At 38.8% G+C, this 22398-nt stretch overlaps 1 protein-coding gene across 2 annotated transcripts in view; it reads left to right on the top strand.

Annotated features, from left to right (window-relative positions):
* Positions 1-22398, top strand: part of PLEKHA8 (pleckstrin homology domain containing A8) — a 49311-nt gene that overhangs the window by 12239 nt on the left and 14674 nt on the right. For both annotated transcript variants that reach the window (XM_032872371.1, XM_032872380.1), the window contains exons 2-12: positions 4764-4880; positions 5848-6003; positions 7376-7500; positions 10263-10421; positions 11435-11475; positions 12972-13129; positions 15363-15522; positions 15890-15975; positions 20660-20718; positions 21101-21231; positions 22060-22130. In XM_032872371.1, the coding sequence (XP_032728262.1) occupies positions 4764-4880; positions 5848-6003; positions 7376-7500; positions 10263-10421; positions 11435-11475; positions 12972-13129; positions 15363-15522; positions 15890-15975; positions 20660-20718; positions 21101-21231; positions 22060-22130 (1263 nt within the window). The remainder of the gene's footprint in view (positions 1-4763; positions 4881-5847; positions 6004-7375; positions 7501-10262; positions 10422-11434; positions 11476-12971; positions 13130-15362; positions 15523-15889; positions 15976-20659; positions 20719-21100; positions 21232-22059; positions 22131-22398) is intronic.

Genomic DNA, 22398 nt, shown 5'->3' with positions numbered 1-22398 from the left:
CTCTAGAAAATCGGATTTAAAAATGGTAGTTGTGAAATAAAAAAGGAAGAAAATATAGTATAAATTAACATGAGCTATGCTATTTTAGATCCAAATATATGTACATTTTTATCAAGAAAATTATGCTCATTGAAAAAATACATATTGTTCAACAATTAGTTGAGCTGAAAAAAGTGAATTTTGCAAACAGTTGCTATCAATTAAGTATAGACAGACATAGCACTATGTGAGAAAAGAACAAGCTGGTAACAGTTTGGGAATAATGATATTCAGATTTTCAATTTCTTTGAATAATGTTTTATATTTTTTAGAGTATAAGTTTTATACTTCTTTTGTTGAGTTTATTCTTAGGTATCTTTTTCTCTTTGATGTTATTATAAAAGGAACTGTCTACTTTCATTTTCAGTTCACTGCAACTGTATACAAATACAATTGATACCTGTATAGTGGTCTTCTATCTTGCAACCTTGCTAAACTTATTTTATTTATTTTTTTGCCCTGACTAGAACCTCCTATAATGTTGAATAGAAGTGGCAAGAGGAAGCATCCATATGTTGTCTCAGGAAAAGCATCCAGTCTTTTGTCATTAAGTATGACTGACTCTAGTTTGGGGTTTGGGGGTTTTTGGTTTTGCCTTTTTGGGGTTTTTTATGGCAGGGGGGGGCCTTTATCAGGATGAAGATGTTCCCTTTTGTTCCTAGTTGGTTCAGAGTTTTTGTTATGAAAGGGTGTTAAATTTTGTCAAGTGCTTTTGCTTTTTCTACATTTAGTGAAGTTGATCATGTGATATTTAGTAATCTTTTATTTAGGGAAAAAACCAACTCAGACTTGAAGGGGGAAAAAAAGATATTTATTGGCTCACTTTTTTATTTTTTAAATCTCACTTAACTGAAAAGTTCAGTGGATATCTTATCTATGGTTATAACATGGCCTTGTTGTGAATGTCAATCCAGATTTGCGTCCTTTCCCTGCTTCCCTCAAATCCTCCTACACCGATTCCCTTCATGTGTGAATCATGTTTAGGTCTCTGGCGATGGCAGAATGACTGTTGGCAGCTCCAGGCAAACATCTTCAAGACCAAAGGAAAAAGAGAGTCTCCATTTCTTTCTGCCTTTGTCCAGACCCAGCAATAGTCCCAAGTTTATCTTTGGTTCACTTGCCTGTTGCAGAGTGTATCTTTGAGGTCAGGGGATGTGAAGTGTCATTTAAGCCTGAATCACATGTCCCCGCTGGAGCTGGTCAGCCCCACCCAACTACGTGGATAGAGTATGGAGAAGGAGATTTTCAGTAACAGAAATGTGGCGGTTGCCAAAAATAAATATCCACTATGCCTTCTGTAGTGAAATAATCCAGGATAATGTGAAGTGTGTGAAATTGGCATTTAAGTACTTTTATTTATTAAGTACTTTTATTCCCCTACCCCATCCTTGGCATCTCCCCTACCCCATCTTCTCCCTGGCAGGGCTAGCTTATATAAGCTAAAACTTTTCTCTGCTCATTGAAGTTTCTTGTCTAATCCTTCCAAGTGGGGGGTTTAGCTGATACCACATTCCATCTCCAATAGAGAATGGCTTAGAAAAGCAGTGGGGTTGGACAGGAAGATTAATCTAATGGTAATCTAAGAGAGCAGGGACTGGTTATACCCACAGTTTTCATCTGCTCTTTTGTTACCTTGAATATTTTATTATTTCCAAGTATGTTAGTGAGGGCTTTCTAGAAAAACAGATCCAATAGATATAGAATTGTATACGTATTACATGCATACATGTATATGTATGTATGCATATATCATACATGAAGGGTTTTATCAGAGGAGCTCTTGCAGTTATGTATGAGAAGTCCCATGATCTGCTCTAGGCAGGCTGGAGAACCAGGAAAGCTGGTGATGCAAATTTGGTGTGAGTTCAAGGGCCTGAGAATTGGAGTGGTGGATGGTATAAATCCTGATCTGGGTCTATAATCCAGAGAACCAGGAGCACCAGTGTCCTAAGGCAGGAGAAGATGGATGTCTCAGCTCAAAGAGAGAACAAATTCTCCATTTTTCTGCCTTTTGTTCTACTCAGGCCCTCGGTGGCTTGGATGGTGCCCTCCTGCAATGGGAGGGCAGTCTTTACACAGTCTACTGATGCAAATGCTGATCTCTGCCACTGACACCCTCACAGACAGAACCAGAAACAGCATTTTGTCAGCTGCCTGGGCACCCCTCAGTCCACCAAGTTGACACATAAAATTAACTATGACATCAGTCAAGGTAACCGCAAATTAATTTAAAACAGGAAATGGGTTGATGGCCTCTTCATTCTTGCCTCTTTTCTCATACAGTTATTGGTGAGCTGTATCTGCGTGTCCCAGTCCCACTCCAGACTCTCCGTTTCTCTGCCTGTAAATTTCATATAATGGGAATGAGACCTCTGTGGTCTCTTAATGTGCCTTCTGAAAAATCCAGTAACTTTATGCTTTAAAGAAAAGTTATTCCTGGTCATGGTTTTTATAGTTACAAACTATAGGATAAAATAATGATATGTAGAACTTCCCCTGGTATAATTATAACTTCTAGGTAAATGTAGAACCTATTACAGGGAAGGTGGTGTTTCAGTTGCTATTACAGTTTACCAGCTACTTTCAAGACTTAACTGCAGCTGTGCTTCTCATGTGTGTGTGTGGGGGGGGGGGCTGTTTAGCTTTTTTCAGATTACTGTAAGATAAACCTAGTTTAGGGCCACATTTTTTCAATTTATAGATTTTTTTTACATTTTGACAACTGAAGTTGGAAAGCATCTTAGAATCAGCACCATGTCACTACTTAATGGGCAGGTATTTTTTCTTCCGTTACATAAAATAATGGTATGTCTTAAAATTGATGATGTGTGATTAATTTTCTGTGTCAGTTTTCCTGCGCCCTGGGGTGCCTAGACATTTGGCCAGACATCTTTCTGGGTGTGTCTATGAGGGTATTTCAGGATGGGATTGGCATTTGAATTGGTAGATTGCCTTTCCTAATATGAGCGAGTCTCATCCAATCAGTCAAAGACCTATACAGAATAAAAAGGCTAAGAAAGAGGAAACTCCTCCTGCCTGACTACGCTGGGACTTTGGTCTTTCCCTGCCTTCTGACCGGACTGAAGGACAGCTCTTCTTGGGTCTTAAGCCTCTTGATTTGTGTGAATCAGGCATCAGGTATCTGTACCTAAGCAGCCCCTAGGGTTGTGCTCAAAGCTCCTACAGGCCTCCTCTCTGTCTGCCTCAGCTGCAGAAGAGTCTCATCGGAAAAGTGTATATCCCTAAAGGGCTATAGCATTTCTGAGAAAGAAAAATATATATCTGACTGAGGACTGTGACAAGGCTTATGCAGAAATAGTCAGAGATGACATTTTAGAAAAGAAGATTCAGCTCAGGCAGTAGCCCAGAAGCAAGAATACAGAAAATAAGTTTGGTGTGTCTAGAATATAGATTGGCTAACAGCACTAGATAAGATGTATATTTCAACCAAACATGGTTTGTCCCCTGAAATTCTCCAAAGTAAAAGTAGTTAGGCCCTTGAATGTTTTAAGATTATTTCATTTCAGTGGATCAATACTAAGTAGTAAGTCAAAGTTATCTTCTCCTAGGGCTCATATACCCCTACACACAGGCTTATTAGCACTCTGTAACTCTGTGACATTGAAAGGGCTGTAGCCGGGGCACAGTGCAAGAGCCCCTGACTCAGTGGGGAGCCCACACAGACCAGCTTCAGCCACTCGCTGCTGACAGATTCCAAAGAGAGAGAGACTGAGTGGTGGTGAAACAAGAAAATAATGTATTTCAGTGAGACCAACACCAACAAGTCAGCAGACTGACATCTCTAGGACAGTCTCCAAAGTGCTGAAAGTACTCTCGAGTTTATTTTTTTTATTTTTAAAATTTATTTATTTTTAAAATTTATTTATTTTCATTAACATATAATATATTATTTGTTTCATGGGTACAGGTCTGTGATTCATCAGTCTTACACAATTCACCCCTGGGTTTAGATAAGGAAAATGTGGGACAAATGTCAGTGGGTATGTACGCTGGGCAGTAAAGGTCAGGTCGATCACTGTCTTGGGGTTAATTGTACAGGGTCTTGCTGAAGTCAGAGCAGTGGTTTTAATGCTTGAGGGAGTAGTTTGAGTTCCTATCAGGGAATGCCTAAGTTAGGAGATAAGCGGTGAGAAGAACTTAATCAGGAAGCAGAGACTAAGGTCAAAATAGAGGTGGTTGAAGTCCTCTTTCAGAGCAGTGTGATGTTCTGCTTCATTTCGAAGTTTGGGTTAATTTTTCTTTTTTCTTTTTTTTGGGGGGGAGGTTAATTTTTCTTAACCAGAGGAGAGGAGAGCAAGAGTGTGATAACAATGTTCAGGAAATAATAATCTTTTATCTTGAAAAAATTAAAAACTGGTGATTACTAGTACCATATTAAAGGTAAAGGAAATAAAAATCATCAATAATCCTGTTAACTAGAGAATCATCACTATGTTCCTGATCCTTGCAGACTTCTACTATATATTATGTGACTAAAAATATATGCCCCTGTGGGTGTTTGTTTTTAATTTAAAACATTATGCATGGGATCATGCATACAGGTATTTACTAAGCTACTTCTTTCCCTTAGACTTTCCCCTGGAATTTAAGCTCCTTGGAGGAGCTGGGGACCCAGCCTCCTTTGTCAGGTCCCATTGTTGTGTCCTGGGAGGCAGCTCCCAGGTAGGCAGTAACTGAGACTGGGCTCTTGCTTCTATTTGCAGGTTGGCAGCCTCGGTGGTTCCTTCTCTGTGGGGGGATATTATCCTACTATGATTCTCCTGAAGATGCCTGGAAAGGTTGCAAAGGGAGCATCCAAATGGCGGTCTGTGAAATTCAAGGTGAGAAACCAAGACATTTGCAGGTTTTCTTTTTCTTTCTCCCATAAAATAAAAAAGCACTGACCTCTGAGTGTCTCTCTCTGACGTTCTTATGGTAAAAGATACATAGTGTTATGTCCCAAAGAAAGACTTGCAAATAAGACCTAAAACTGCAGCCAGTTTTTACAAGGAGGTTGTTGAAGAAGTAGTTAAAATAAATGAGAGCAATGTACTTTACCACATATCTCGTGCTCATTTTTTAATCACTTGCTCACCTAAAGCCAGCAACTATGTGCAAAGCTTAGTTAGTTTTTTTACTGCAGTGTCAAATGCTTCTGTGTTTAGATCAGGACGCACGCACACACACCTTCTCACCACCGCTACATACTTAAAACAAGCAAACAGATAAAGACCTGCAAATAGCCTTTACTTCTTGGTTTGTGGACGTCTTGAGCCATGCTAAGAAGATGTGGCTCTGAAACAGATTAGAAGAGAAACAGATGAGAACGGTATTTTGCAGCCAGATGGGAGGTGAAGGAGAGTGTGGTTTGCTTATTTCTTCTCCCAAAGGTCTCACACTTTTGTTCCAACTTGTGAAGGACAGCAGAAAAGGAAAAATAATTGTGTTCTTGATTGCTTTCCAGTAAACCCAATTAGATACAGAGGCGCACCCTTTCTTGCTGGCATGCAAACCTTTTTGGACTCAGAGTGCTATTACTTTATACACACAAGCCGAAAGAGAGATTCTGTCTCTATTCTGATAAGGAGAATTGAGTGCTTCTTTTTTAGTCTTGGTGATATGTTGGAGCCACCCAGGGCTTTTCCTCTTCATCAGCAGAGGCATCAAAAAAGAGATAAATAAACTAGGGGAGGTGGTAAGGGCTAGCTAGAATGACTTGTACCAGTTGAGCTCAAGAATTTGGGTGGGGTGGAGGCTACCCAGATAAGGCTCTTCTAGGTTTCTGACCTCCCTCTGCCTTGCTCCCAGTTCATTCTGTAGATAATACACGCATGGACCTGATAATCCCTGGGGAGCAGTATTTCTACCTGAAGGCCAGAAGTGTGGCTGAGAGACAGCGGTGGCTGGTAGCCCTGGGGTCAGCCAAGGCTTGCCTGACTGACAGCAGGACCCAGAAGGAAAAAGGTAAGTATCGATTGTCCTCTGGTCTGGAAACCTTGGGAATCTCCTCTGGCATCTCTGGGTTCTCATATTTGTTATCTTGCTTCTGACCATGTAGCCAGCTTTCTGTATCTTGCAAATGCCATATACCTCTGGAATTTAAACCACAGCTTGTATCTGACTCTTCTCTCTTAGCATATCATACTAGAGAGAGCACAGGCTTTGGAGCCAGACACACCTGGATTCAAATCATGGCTTTGTAAATTACTGGCTTTTTGTCCTTGGCGTAGGTTACTTAATCTCTCTAATCCTCAGCTTCCTCATATTTTAAAAAGAGGTAATAACGAGGGGTAGAAGGGTTGCCATGAGGATTAGTAATGATATGAACCTGTTTAGTACCCAGTCTGGCACAAAGTTGATCTTTGGTAAACAAGCCTCGGAGCAGGGTACTTTCTGCAGTAACACCCCACTCCCCACCCCTTCCCTGAGGTGGGATGGATACTTAATTGTTAGGTTGCTACTGCTTAATGCTCATTAACTCAACATCATTAGGTCTCCAGAGAACCCTGGCACAACTTTCTGTGTGGACGGGGGTGGAGCGGGGAGTGCCAGGGCTTACTGCCTGAGCCCTAGCGTCACCTTCCCAGCCCCTGTCCCCGAAGAGATTGGCAGGGGACAGGGGCCTCTTTCTCATGACAGGTGTGGTAGATGTGCTTAACTCTTCAGGTAGACACAGGAAAATGGCCTCTTCCTTGGTTGTTTTTTAATGCTAAATTGGGAGCATATCCTAGAAACTGTCAGCTTTGACTCAGATCAGGTTGTAACGTGTAGCTTTTTCATGGGGAAAAAAACAGAAGTGATAATGACCAGCTGAGCCCTCAGCGCCGGAGTAGCTGGATCGCTGTGCTAATGAGAGAGCAGCAGGTGCACTGACGGCGTCATTAGTCTTGATGGGTGGCATGCTGGACCAGTTCTGTGAATCAACAAGCCATCTTTTTAGTGATAATTGCACGTTACAGAACAGTTTCAGTTTGGGGTACTGTTAACAGGTAGATGGCTATGACCCCATTTTACAGATAGTGAAAACTGTGCAGCAGATGAACCCTTGACTCTGCTACCAGTTCTGACATGAGGGTTTGAAAAGTATGCTGTATCCTTCTTCCCATACTGGTGATCATTCAGTGTGTTGGCCCAAGAAATAATATAGATTACAAAAGACCAGATATCTCCTTTTTCTGTTTTTCTTGCCCCCATTATCTTCATATTTATTTTATCTGTAACCCATACCATAAACATCTGACTTTACATACAGGTTATAACTTCCACTCTATGGTATGCTCACTAGTCAATTACTTATTCATCCTGATAATTATATTATCATCATTTTGTTATTTAGAGTTTGCTGAAAACACTGAAAACTTGAAAACCAAAATGTCGGAACTAAGACTGTACTGTGACCTCCTTGTTCAGCAAGTGGATAAAACAAAAGAAGTGACCACAACTGGTGTGTCCAATTCTGAGGTAAAATACTACTTGTCTTAGTGACAGGAAAAGTAGCACCAGATGTAGCAACATCAACAGGTATTGATTACTCTCAAACGGTCCTTGACTATTTTAGAACTTACTATTTTTCGGAGGAACAAAGTAACAAAATTCAACAAAGAGAAGAAATGTGTGCATTTCAGCATACAGAAGCATATACTTTTCCTTCATGGAATGAAGTCAGGATTAATTAGTTGGTAACATTTGGAACCTTTAACATTGGTGCCACTAGCCTAGCTGATGTACTAAAATATGTTTTTCCCCACTTTGCATCACTTTATAAATACAGCCTTACCTTTCTAGCACAGCTACTTCTATAGGTGTGGCTACTAACATATCAACATACCAACATCATGTATATCAATAATGTGTACCTGTCATCTTTGATGAGATTATAACAAGATTTTATTTTATTTACTTATTTATTTTTTAAGTAAGTTCTATACCCAACATGGAGCTTGAACTCACCACCCAGAGATCAAGAATTGCATGCTGGGGCGCCTGGGTGGCTCAGTGGGTTAAAGCCTCTGCCTTCAGCTCAGGTCATGATCCAGGGTCCTGGGATCGAGCCCCACATCAGGCTCTCTGCTCAGCAGGGAGCCTGCTTCCTCCTCTCTCTCTGCCTGCCTCTCTGCCTACTTGTGATCTCTGTCTGTCAAATAAATAAGTAAAATCTTAAAAAAAAAAAAAAAATTGCATGCTCTATGGACTAAGCCAGCCAGGCACCCCTGTAAAAGGGTTTTATTGGTGACATAGTAACTGTGCTTTAGTATAGACTAGAGCTTTCAAAGATGGAGACACAGCTTTTTTTTCTGCCCATTGTCAGTAAGGATTACAATTTTTAATGTTTATTTATAAAGTTGTCATTTACTCATCCTAATGTATTAAAAGATCTATCTGGTGTTAGGCTGTGTGTTGAATGGTTCGGTACTACCCAGGGAGGTCTCTCTCTACTCTCAGAGTAGTTATAATCTGAACAACAATGCTTACAAAATGAAGAATTGGTAGAGTCTAGTTAATGGTTTTAGTAGAAGAATATTATGCTGCTAATGGTATATATGCTTTCAGATTTTCTTGTAAGGGTGATTTAACTCACTTTCATTCACTTCCTTTTGGGCTTTCTTAGTATTTCTTGTACACAACAGGCTACAACTGCCTGTTGTGTACAAGACAGTGTGGTCGGAGGCAGGAGGAGAGGGATACCAAAAAAACCTTTCAGTCCTGCTCTTGGGATGCTTATAGTTCAGAGCAGTGATTCTCAGCCCAGAGCAGTTTTGCCCCTTAGGAGAAATTTGCAGCATTTGGAGACATATTGTTGGTCAACACGACTGAAGGAGTGCTCTTGGCATCTAGTGTAGGGAGGCTAGGATGCTGCTTCACATCCTGCAGTGGGCAGGAGAGCTCCCCCACCAACTTCCCCCACTCCGAAAATTAGCCCCCCCATGTCAGTCATATCACAGTAGAGCCCTGGCCTAACAGGGAAGGGAAAATGGGAACATAGCAATTTTTTAAAATTAACATATTATGTATTATTTGCTTCAGGGGTACAGGTCTGTGAATCATCAGTCTTACACAATTCACAGCACTCACCATAGCACATACCCTCCCCAGTGTCCATAACCCTATTTCTACCCCCCCAACACCCTAGCAACCCTCAATTTGTTTCCTGAGATTAAGAATCTCTTATGGTTCATCTCCCTCTCTGATTTCATCTTGTCTCATTTTTCCCTGCTTTCCCCTATGGTCCTCTGTCTTGTTTCTCAAATTCCTCATATCAGTGAGATCATATGATAATTGTCTCTCTCTGATTGACTTATTTCACTTAGCATAAATACCCTGTAGTTCCATCCATGTCATTGCAGATGGCAATATTTCATTTTTTGATGGCTGCATAGTATTCCATTGTATGTATGTATGTTATGTATATATCTATATATATACACACACACACGCATACATACATACATACATATTACATCTTCTTTATCCATTCATCTGTTGATGGACATCTAGGTTCTTTCCATAGTTTGACTATTGTGGACATTGTTGCTACAAACATTCGGGTGCACGTGCCCCTTCAGGTCAGTACAATTGTATCTTTAGAGTAAATACCCAATAGTGCAATTGCTGGGTCATAGGGTAGTTCTATTTTCAACTTTTTGAGGAACCTCCATACTGTTTGCTGATGTGAGGCTTAGCATGAACAACTCCATCTTGGGCCCAGTCTTGTTTCATTTATACCATTAAGATGTGTTTACTGTACTCTGTAGTCAGGGTGTGACCTCAGTTTCCTGAACAACTTATTAATATCAATATTCAGAGGAAAAACACCCTGAACAAGTAAAATAATGGGAGAAAAGGTGATTAGATACTCAAAAAGAATTCCAGTTGTTAAAAGCTCTTTAAGTCATCTGTACCAAAAGCCAAAAACCCATTCTGAAAGTAAATAATGAATGACTTATGGTTTCTAATTCTTTTATTCTAGAACCTCGTTTTTACTCAGGCAACGGGAGACATTTTTCCATTGATTCCACTGATCTTTGGTCCATGTGATTCCCTATTTCATGTTAGTAGATAAAGTGGACTCAATATTTTCCTTTTGTAAATTATGTATGTATTTGTCCAGCAAAATAGCTGGGTACATTATTACTACATTGTGGATAAAAACCTCTACAGACATTCCGCCATCAGGCTCTTTCTTTTTTGGCAAGGTAAAGGAGTCTTTCTCTCTTGTTTCATAGGAAGGAATCGATGTGGGAACTCTGCTGAAATCAACCTGCAATACTTTTCTAAAGACTTTGGAAGAATGCATGCAGATAGCAAACGCAGCCTTCACCTCTGAGCTCCTCTATCGCACTCCCCCAGGTTCACCACAGCTGGCCGTGCTCAAGTCCAACAAGGTAAAGCCAGCTCAGCTTGGCAGCAGCAGGACATAATGAAAAGCTTAGAAGTTAAAAAGTGATGTAAGGAACCATGTTAATCATCACTCTTTGGTGACTGAGAAAGACGTTTTTTTAGTGACCTTCCCTTGCTGTCCACTTACAAATTTCTGCCCTCAGTCCTCCATATCCATTAATTTTTAGCAGTTTTATCACCTAAACCTGTCTTTGATGTAGCTAGTCTCTTTTCATCCTCCTTGTCCAGTGAATCTTGCCAAGATTTGTGGTGACCTTCTAACTAGTTACTTTCAGCCTAACCCTTCAAGGCAGCCAATGGTATTTCTGTTCATGAAGTATAAACTGGACCACTTTACCTAAACCTCTCAGTGCCTCCCTCATTGCCAAAGGTTAATGTCAAAACTTCCAGACCCCCAGCCTCTTACTCTGTCATTACCTGGCTTAACATACTAACTGCATATAGCTCCCCTGACATCTTCACATCATTTCCCAGTGCCAAGCATGCTGTTCTCATTTATCTTCCCCTCATTAGCATTTCCCCATCCTTCAATATTTAATTTCCCCTCCCTGTATCCCTAAGTTGGGCTAGGAACACCTCTATGCATACCCCTATTTTAGGGTTATTCTTATTGAAATTACCTTAAGGGTAGGAACCTCCATACTGTTTATCTTTATACTTTTAGTGTTTGAGACAATGCATCATCATCTTCAATGAATATAACTAAAATTATGAGAAAGTCAACCACCAGGGGTTTGGCTATAGCAATTAGATCCTTCAGAAGAGCCATCTTCCTTTTCCTTAGAAGTGTGGGTACACTTACTGGAAAAAATACAAAGGACTGGTTGAGATTAATGACTCCCTTCTTTTGGGAGAAATTGTTCCTGTTGAGTCGGGCAGTTATATTATGGTCATATTTACCACTTTGATATATGATGAAACTCTAAATATGCTCTGTTGAAGTTTAACACGAAGCTTTCTTTTTTTTCTTTTTTTTTTTTTTTTGCTTCTTTTAAAGATGAAACATCCTATTATACCGATTCATAATTCATTGGAAAGGTACAGTAACTCTTTTGGTTTTTCTTCTTTCTAAAAACAAATAATTTTTTATTGTTTGTTTAAAAAAAATATTTTGATCATGATTTGAGATAATACCAGAAGGAAACAGTATCTGATTTCCCTCTTGGAGGTGATCTTGAAGCAATGCAGACCTTTCACTCAGCACAGACTACCTGGGAAGATGTTTGCATTTTCCCCCAGGTATAGATGGGCCTGCCCACCACTGTAGTAACTTTTAATTGCTCTAGTGTGCTAAGGGTTGGGGCCTCTTCTTTTGTGGAGGAGCCGGACATCGACTTAAATGTGCTTTTATCCAGAAAAGACAGTACGATTTTGTTTTATTTAAAAATAAAAATGTTAGGTAGCCTTACAGTTTAAAAAAGAACAACTTAATATCAAAATCTAAACTAGTTCTTCCTCTAATTGCTCCTTCAGTTTTAGAAAAAAGTACACATTTACATAGTTGTGTTCCTATTATTTGGGGTCTTTATTCAGTTAGTATTTTATATAACCATTCCTATATTTTGACATACTCCATATATTTGTCCTTTCAAATTATTATTTAATGTTTCAACTCTCTTTGTATATTATTGTTTGCTTTAGTATAAGGATTGTTCCAGTTTGGTTAACATTTTTACTTTGTTCTAAATATTTCTACTAGAAAAAATTGTAGACTTTTTTCTCATGATATTTCCTTAATAAACACCTACATTTTAAATTGCTAAGTTGAAATATGGCATTTCTTTAGGGAAAAAATGCTTTTCCTGGAGTCACCATAGAGCTTGGATCCTTTCCCTTTGTTTTTATTAGGCGAAAATATTTTTGTTCTAATTTGGTTGGATCTAATCACTTATAAGATGTTGTGATTATTCCTTCAACAGAATTAGCTGTTCCACTTGCATGTTAAAAAAGCCTTTTCTGTTACCCTGAAGAGCAACAGATCCTCAGGAGGTATCCTGTGTCCTCCTGGGCTTTTTCTGTCAGACATACTTGGTGGGGAGTATCCTCCCCTGACCACAGCATGTAGCTTCTAGACAGTTAACTGGTAGGCAAACACATAGGAGTGGCTAGTGAGTTTGAGAGCTGAAGAGAGAGAAACACTTCCCAGGGAGAAGCTGAGGAAAGTGAGAAAAGTGTTAAATGTGTCCATGTAGAAAGCTGATTGAAAACCAAAGAACTGTCAATGACTATTTCCTGTTGCTGGTGGGGAGCAGGAAGTCTGAGTCACCTGAGGGTCCATGAGAAGCCAAGAATGGCTCTTTGATTGCAGAATCTCAGTTGGGAGACGGGCCTGCTCTCACCATAGACAGATACGTCTGGGAGGCAGAAGGCTGAGAGGTTTGACTGATGCAACAATACTGGTTTTTAATCACTCTTAGAAGGAGTTGATGCTTGTGAACCCCTCCAGCCTTTCTCAGAGTAAGCTCTACGTAGGCAATCTATGTAAGATGAAATAATTGGACTTTTTGGTTTTTCTCCTTATAAAAAATTTTCAGGCAAATGGAGTTGAACAGTTGTGAAAATGGATCTTTACATATGGAAATAAATGCTGATGAAGAAATCCTAATGAAAAATAAAAGCTCCTTATATTTAAAACCTGCAGAGATAGATTGCAGCATATCAAGTGAAGAAAATACAGATGATAATATAACAGGTAAAAATAGAAGTGAGGTCCGAAGCAAGCGATTAAACTTAAACCATTGATCTTGGGAGTTTGATTGTTTATCCATGATGTGACACTTGACAGGGATTGGCCTCAAGAGGGTATACTAGTAGATCCTAAGGCAGACATTAGCTTGATAACACGGGTCACTTGACCACGTTGTGCCATCCCATCCAACCCAGTGTTGAAAAGGCAGAATGAGGAGGGTTTTTCCCGACTCACTGTTCTTATCTGTGATGTCTGTGTGCTGACTTTGTAGAAAATATGAGCGCTTCATTGGCCTTCTACTCTAAGTCTCAAGATCCTTTGAACGTAAACTATGATGTCAGACTTAACAGAGTACAAAGGTGTGTCAGTTTAGGTTGCTCTGCTGGTTTCTAGTGAGGCCAGAGGATGGCAGAATTCACCAGCCACCGGTCAGGTTTTCAACCAGCCTTCTCTGTCTGTCAAGCCAGAGTCCCACATTTCAGGTAATAGCTTGTGGTTGAAAATGCCACCCTTTCAAATTTGCTTATTCCATTGGCTCTAACCACTAAAACCCGATTCAGATCAGTCCAAGACAACCATAGTAAGCTTTTATTTATGTTTAAGTGTTTAATAAATATTTTGAAAATAAAATTTTAAACAAGTTTCTTGCTCATCTCCCCTGAAATAAAAGACCCTGTTTTTTCCATATGAGTTGTGGGAAAAGAAGATGCATTTCATAGCTGTTAATCTGAGGCAAGGAGTCTCATCCCTTGAGTAAATAATAAAGATAGGAGAATTTCTGTGGAAACAGTACTGTTATTTGACCAATAATCTTACTTTTAGGAATTTGTCTCCGGGGACTAGTCAAGTTAAGGACAAATATCTGTGGACAGGGATATTCTTTATGACATTACAATTGATTCTAATTATTCGTGATTATGTTCTATAAAGTTACTATAGACACTGAATTAGCAAATACTGAACCATTGCTTCTAGCGGAAAAACAGAGTTTGGTTCCTACAAACCGCTGTTCACAATTTGGTCAACTTATCAGTATATAGACTTGTTCTATGTGTGTTTCTGTTTAAAGATACCTTATTTAGTATATATTGTTGATTCATTAACATTGATCCCATGGCCAATGGTACTATAACTTGTGCCTGAATGAAGTATACCTGACACATGTATTTTCTCTATAAGGCACATCACAGCCTTCTTACACTTAGAAAGAGTAGACATGGGGTACCTGTGTGGCTCAGTCATTAAGCATCTGCCTTCGGCTCAGGTCATGATCCCAGGGTCCTGGGGTTGAGCCCCACATTGGGCTCCCTGCTCGGCAGGAAGCCTGCTTCTCCCTCTCCCACTCCCCCTGCTTATGTTCCCTCTCTCCGTGTCTCTCTCTATCAAATAAATAAATAAAATCTTGAAAAAAAAAAAAAGAAAGAAACGTGAGACAGCACTACACTTGAAGGCACCTGTAAACAGCAAAATCAATAACAAAATGCACAAAGCATGACCCTACATAAACACAGTTGTGTATAGTATAAGAACCAAGGAAGAAGGCAGATTGTTACCTTGTTTGACCTTAGTTGGAAGCATGTATGTCGGGCGACTCAAATGTTCACCATCTACACATGTATAGAAATGACTGCAAACGTGCCACAAGCATTGTTTTTTAGGATTACAAATAAAATATTATGAGAAGGCAAATTCACAAATACAGAATATGCTGATAATGAAGATCGATTGTATAACACTAAATTTTTAGAAACCACCTAAGTGCCCTCCACATTAGCTTGATGCAATATATATGGTCATTAAAATCACATTTTAAAAGTATTGAATGATAATGAGAATATTCCTGATAAACTGTTGAGTGAAAACAATCAGGACATAAACCTACATATATTTAAACCCAATTTTGTTTGTGTGTATATAGTATTTCACTGATTTTTTTTTTTAAGATTTTATTTATTTGACAGACAGAGATCACAAGTAGGTAGAGAGGCAGGCAGAGAGAGAGAGGAAGGGAAGCAGGCACCCTGCTGAGCAGAGAGCCCAATGCGGGGCTCCATCCCAGGACCCCCGGGATCATGACCTGAGCCGAAGGCAGCGGCTTTAACCCACTGAGCCACCCAGGCGCCCTGATTTTTATTTCTGTAAGCTTTTCTGTGTTTTAGAAATATTCAACAAGGAATATATATTAATTTTATAATATATAAATAGTAGTTTAGTAATAAGTATTTTCTATGTGCAGTCCAAGGTGAGATCATGAAGGAAGAAGGAGAGGACAGTCTGGCGAATCATGATAGCAGCTTAGCACAGCCTGCGTCAAACTCCTCCAGTAGCTCTCCAGAATCCCACTGGGAAGAAGGCCAAGAAATCATCCCAACTTTTTTTAGTACCATGAATACCAGGTATTTGATACTTTCTAAAATCAGTGACAATTGGATACCAGCTTCCCTTCTAGAAAATCAGTGTGGTGTTCCTTTCAGGTGATGGCATAGTCTAACAGAACAGAGGTTGGTATCTGCTTTACCTTTCTGAAGCAGTGAGGAATTGGATTGTGAGACTATACCCTGAACACATTGTAGCTTGCTTTGGTAGATTATCTCTGGAAAATGATTTTATTGGACCATATTATAGTAGAAGAACAATCACTGAAATCAGGCCAAATGACTTGCTCTCCAGATGGGCAACTGTTTTCATGACTACCTCTGAAATGCAGAGAGTATTAATGTTATATTTTTGATCTTTCTCCTTTTGTATCACCAAATTGTTTAGCTTTAGTGACATTGAACTTCTGGAAGACAGTGGCATTCCCACAGAAGCATTCTTGGAGTCATGTTATGCTGTGGTTCCAGTATTAGGTAAGATTATTGCATTTGTCTTAAATTCATTAGTCTGTAGAATCTGTCCCACTGCTGTTATTTTGTAGCAGAAATATCCTGAACTATATATAGAGTGAAATGACCCTTCTTGGCTACCTCTCCATATCACTAGCCACATGTAGTTAAAACTGTTTGGCTTTGAGCATTATTGCATGTTTGCTTTTTATTCCTACCAATAATTAAGTATTGGCCACAGAGTAGTATAAGGAAAAAAGGGAATTTTGTTTTCGAGAAATTATACTTTTAAAAAAAGTAGTTGCGGAACAGACCTTCAAATCCATTAGTATGATACCATTAAAACGTTTTTTCAAAGGTTTAAAAATTATACGTATAAATTTAAGTTCAAATATAGAGTCAGTAGAACCAGGCATCACTAATGTGTTCAAATTTGTTTTATGACCTACTTAGCTATGCATCTTTTTTTAATTCATTTTTTTGAAATTTTACATATCTTTTTTTTGAAATTGAGATATAACTTACGTAGAACTTAAGTATTATGATTCAGTAATGTTTGATAAACACATGTACCGCCATGTAATCCATATCCCTATCAAGATATAAAATGTTTTCATCACACCAGAATGTTCCCTGTGCCAGTCAACCCGCAACTATCACCCAGCCCAAGGCAACTATTTTACTGATTTCTGTCACCATAGATTAGTTTTGCCTTTTCTAAAGTCTCATATAAGAGAATCATAATCGTACTATCTACTTTTTTTCATCCGTGTTTTTCTCTCAGTGTAATGTTTTCATCCTTATTGTTACATGTATCTGTAGTTCATTCCTTTTTATTGCAGAATAGTATTCTATTAAATGAACGTGTAATTTGTTTATTCATTCTTCTATTGATGAATGGACATTTGGGTAGTTTCTTATTTGGGCTATTACCAGTGAAATTGCTCTGAGTATATTTGTGTCTGTGGCATAATTTTTCATATATTGAGTAAATACCTAGGAGTAGAATTGCCAATTCATTGGGTTCATCTGTTTCACTTTATAAAAAGTGGTTACACAGTCATACAGTCCCAACAGCAATGTATGACTATTCTGGTTGCTTCTTATCTGCACTAACACTTGGTGGTATTGAGGTTTTGGGTCTGGCTGTTCCTCTGAGTGTTTAGCGGTATCATTGCGGTTTTAACTTCTGTTGGGGAGGAAGAAATTTACTTTCTCCTCAGGGTCCTCTGGCTGGACCAAGAATCATTTTGACATGAGACAGAATAACAGGGGAAAATCAAATTTAACTCCATACATATGGAGAATCCACACAGACATGAAATTACAAAGACAGGGAACATGAGGCTTATATGACTTCCTGCCCAAAGGAAAGAGTTAGGGCCCTGAGGGTGGAGGTACAAAGGGGGAGGAAAACCATTAGGAAGATAAGAGGAAATGGTTGGAAAATGAAGGCTGCCCTGTTATGCACATAAGTTTCTTAAGTAAAGAGAAATCTGTTAATTGCATTCTTCCTGGGACAGGCTTTCCTTTCTAATGTAAATTTAAGCAGTCAAAGGGAAGGTAAAGAATTTTTCCTGAATCTGCTGGGATTTGATTGCTGTTAACTCAAAATAATCTTCATGTTCAAGTGGCCTACCTTGGGGTGCCCTTGGTCTCCACACTTTCTCAGTGACTAATGATGTTGAACACTTCTTAATGTAATTATCGGCCATTGCTATCTCCCTCATTGTGAAGTCTTTTCAAATCTTTAATCCATTTTTTCAAGTTGGTTAGTGTTCTTTGTATTGAGTTGTAAGCATTCACTATATATTCTCAAAAGCATTCCATTTTAGACATATGCATTGTGAATATTTTCCCCAAGCTATGACTTTCTTTGCTTAATGTCTTTGAAGAGCAGCTTTTCATTTTCATGAAATCCATATATCTATTTTCTTTCTTTTATAGTTAGTACTTTTGGTGCCCTAAGAAATCTGTGTTTACACCCAAGGTCATGAAGATATTCTCATGTGTTTTCTGTTCCCTTTAGTCTTGATTTTATGTTTACATTTATACATCTTAGAATTAATTTTTATATATGGTGTGAGGTAAGGGTTGAGATTTTTTTTTTCCCTTATGCTATCTGGTTGTTCAGAAACCATTTCTTTAAATGAAAATATTTTCCCTTTTATATTATTTTGGCAGCTTTGTTGAAAATCAGTGGATCTTTTAGGTGTGGGTCTGTTTCTGGACTGTGTTTCCTGTCCCAGTGGTCTGCTTAATTTTTTCATGATAATACTTACATTGTCTTAGTGTGCCATTATAAAAAAGCTTGAAATCAGATAATGTAAGTCTTCCAATAATGTTGTTCTTTTTCAAGATTTTGGCAGTTGTTGGTCCTTTACATGTCCATATAAATTTTAGCTAATTTCTACTTAAAAAATATTGGGATTTTGATTAAGATTATATTGAATCGGTAAACCAATTAGGAGGAAGTTTACATCTTGAACAATTTTGAGTCTTCTAATCCCAAAGCATGCTGTATCTCTCCATTTACCTATGTCTTCTTTATTTTCAGTGTTTTTGTATAGTTCTTGGTGTAGAGATTGATGTAGGAAAGATGTTAGGGTTTGAAGCCTATGCCCAAGAATGAATTCTTGAGATGTCTTTGGTGGTTTTATTAAAGCACAGGGACAGAACCTGTGGGCAGAAAGAGCTGCAGTGGGGTCATGAAAAGTGGCCCATTATATACTTTCAAGTTGGGAGGGGATTAGGGATAGCGTAAATCTCAAAGGAATTTTGGAAGCAAGGTTTCCAGAACCTTGAGGGGGCTAGCTGTTCTTGGGAAAATGTCATTTATTACCATCTAATAAAACCTTAGCCATGAGACCCTTCAGATGTATACTGATGGGCCATATGCTTGGGGGATGACTGCCAACATGGATCTTGGGGACTTAAAGATAAAGGAAGTTTCCAAAGGAAATTTTATTTTTTAAAATAGACTTACAGGATCCTGTTGGGGTGGAGTGGGGTGGTGGGGTGAGGTGGGGGCAGATTCTGGCTAGGATTGCCTTTTGCCCTTAGCAAAGTATTAATATGGAGGCCGAGGCCGATGAGTCCCTAGAGGACTGTCATTCAGCCTGTTTCAAGGACTTTCAGTGGGCTCTAGGTAGTAAGGATATTTAATAATTTTTCTTCTGCCTTTGTTTCCCGTACCAGAGGTCATACACAATTTTTGTTAGGGATACATTTTAGAGTCTTAGAATTCTTGATGCTATGTAAAGAATATGTATTTTTCCAATTGTTTGTTGATAGCATACAGATAGAGCTGACTTTTGTGTTTGAGTAGTTTTTTATAATCATGAGTGAGTTAATTTCATGAAATACGTTTTCAGCATTATTGAAATTGTGGGTTTTTTCCCTGTACTTTTTTAAAAAAAATTTTTATAAACATATAATGTATTACTAGCCCCAGGGGTACAGGTCTGTGAATTGCCAGGTTTACACACTTCACAGCACTCACCATAGCACATACCCTCCCCAATGTCCATAGTCCCACCACCCTCTTCCTGTACTTTTGTGTATAGTGAATTAGATTGAATGAATTTACATCTGTTATCTTGCTATTTGTTTCTACCATCTTGCTATTTATTTTCTATTTGTCGTATCTGTTCTTTGTTCCTTTTTTATTTTTCTTAAATTCTAGCCATTTAATCAATTATTTTTTATTCTATTTTATTTCCTGTTTTAGGTTTTTAGCTACCTATATTTGTTCCTACCTCCACCCCTGCCTTTTTTTCCCAATCAATCAAGTATTGTTTAGAATTCCATTATTTTTTCTCTTCTGGCTTTTTAGCTATACCGCTTTGCTATATTTTTAGTCGTTCTTGTCCCACAGAAATATTTGAACATATGTGAATTTAAATTTTTGAACATACATGAATTTAAGTTTTCTAGCAGGCCCATCAAATAGTAAAATAAAGCAGATAAAACTATTTTTTAAACTAATTTCAATAATACATTTTATATGACCTAATATAGCCAAAATATTATTTCAATATATAATCAGTATAAGGGAATCGTTAATGAGATAGCTTGCATTCTTTTTTTTTTTTTAAGATTTTATTTATTTATTTGACAGAGAGAAAGATCACAAGTAGGCAGAAAGGCAGGCAGAGAGAGAGAGGGAAGCAGGCTCCCTGCTGAGCAGAGAGCCTGATGTGGGGCTCTATCCCAGGACCCTGAGATCATGACCTGAGCCAAAGGCAGAGGCTTAACCCACTGAGCCACCAGGCGCCCCTGCATTCTTTTTTTGATACTGAGTCTTTGAAATCTAGTATTTTGTGATGACCATATCTTAGAAGTCTTTGAAACTTATGTTTGGAAAATGATTTAAAAATAAAAAATAACAGTTTTGGGGAGAAAAACATGCTAAATTTTTTGTTATTATAAAAATATTTGCCACTTAGGGACACCTGGGTGGCTCAGTCGGTTAAGCGGCTGCCTTCGGCTCAGGTCATGATCCCAGAGTCCTGGAATCGAGTCCCGCATCAGGTTACTTTCTCAGCAGGGAGCCTGCTTCTCTCTCTGCCTCTGTCTGCCACTCTGCCTGCTTGGCTTGCTCACTCTCTCTCTCTGACAAATAAATAAATAAATCTTTTAAAATATATGTATATTTGCCACTTAAGAAAATTGCTTTTTCAAAGATGTTTTCAATCTTTTCTTCTAGACAAACTTGGCCCTACGGTGTTTGCTCCTGTTAAAATGGATCTTGTTGGAAATATCAAGGTGAATATACTAGCATGTCTCTATGGAGACCATACATTTGGAGGGAGAAGTGCATGAAACCTCATTCAGAAACACTTGCGATTGTTGAGTTTATAGTCAAGATGAAAAGTATAGGTCAGCTGTGAGAAGAGTTCTGAGGCAGAAAAAAATGCTTTAAAACCAGTATTTTAAAGCCTTGAGACTTTAATTCTGGCTTAAGCCTCATAAAAATTCTCCAACAAGAACACATTACCTTGAAAACATAAGGAAAAAAGTAATAGAGACTTAATTTATTTTGATTTCTTAAAGCCTGCTTGACAAGCTTATCAGTCTCAATACTACACTGATTTACTTGATAGCTTTAGCATTTTTAACGTAGATCGTTTCCCTGCTTTTCCTGCAGAAAGTAAATCAGAAGTACATAACCAACAAGGAAGAGTTCACCACCCTCCAGAAGATAGTGCTGCATGAAGTGGAGGCTGACGTAGCCCAGGTTAGGAACTCAGCTACAGAAGCCCTCTTGTGGCTGAAGAGGTGAGGCCGCTGGGATGGGGCCACAGTTGAAATCCAGCTCAGTCGAAATGCTACCAGCAAAAAAAGTGTTATGTTATACAAAGAGCACTTCGAGTGGAGGATCCAACCCAGTAACCTTTTCTAGAAGGCCTGATGAATAGAACTCCGACTCTTTCTTTTCCTCCCTCCCGATGAACTTCGCTAATATAACAGTATATGTAACATAGGAATCCTAAAGGATGATAGAATTGACGGGTTCTCTTTAAATCAGTAGATCACAGACTTTGATAGCATCCGATCACCTGAAGGGCTTTCTTAAGAATACAGATTGCCCGGGGCGCCTGGGTGGCCCAGTGGGTTAAAACCGCTGCCTTCGGCTCTGGTCACGATCCCAGAGTCGTGGCATTGAGCCCCGCATCGGGCTCTCTGCTCAGCGGGGAGCCTGCTTCCCCCTCTCTCTCTGCCTGCCTCTCTGCCTGCTTGTCATCTCTGTCTGTCAAATAAATAAAATCTTAGGGGAAAAAAAAGAATACAGATTGCTCCACTCCAGACTCAGACTTTCTGACTCAGTAAGTCTGGAGTGGGACCCCAGAACTAGCACTTCCAGCAAGTTCCCACTGGTCCCAGGACCACTTTTTGGAAACCACTGTTTAGGTAGATCAGATGAGAAAGGTGTAGAGTAAACTAAAAGGAAATGACAGGGAAGAAAGGCAGAAAAGACTTCCATGTGACTTGACCTGTTTGCTGCTATATTCGAGATATTGAGGAAGACACTGATGTCTGCCATTTCTTTATACCCATTCAATATAAGTGAACTTTGAAAATATTTCTTCCTCTTTTTTGTTTTAGAGGTCTCAAATTTTTGAAGGGATTTTTGACAGAAGTGAAAAACGGAGAAAAGGATATCCAGACAGCCTTGAGTAAGTGTCCTTTACATTTTGATGATTCCATTGAATAGAATGTGGAATGGAGACCCCTAAAGGAGGAGGCGGGGTATAGGGGAAAATTTCTGCTTTTCTGAAGTGGATTTTGTTTCTTTTCTATTTCATTATTATTGTTTGTTTCTTATATGCTCCGTTAAAAAAAAAAAAAAATCTCATGAGATTGTGACCTCGTAATGTAGATCTAATTTTTAAAAATCAGTATATCTTGAAGAAGAGCAAAATTAATGGACAGCCATCTCTTAAT

This window comes from Lontra canadensis, unplaced genomic scaffold (assembly GCF_010015895.1).
Source record: "Lontra canadensis isolate GAN:19392208 unplaced genomic scaffold, GSC_riverotter_1.0 scaffold2, whole genome shotgun sequence".
In the NCBI taxonomy this organism is placed as follows: domain Eukaryota; kingdom Metazoa; phylum Chordata; class Mammalia; order Carnivora; family Mustelidae; genus Lontra; species Lontra canadensis.
Note: the sequence above shows the minus strand (reverse complement) of the source record. Positions and strands in the feature narration are given on the sequence as shown.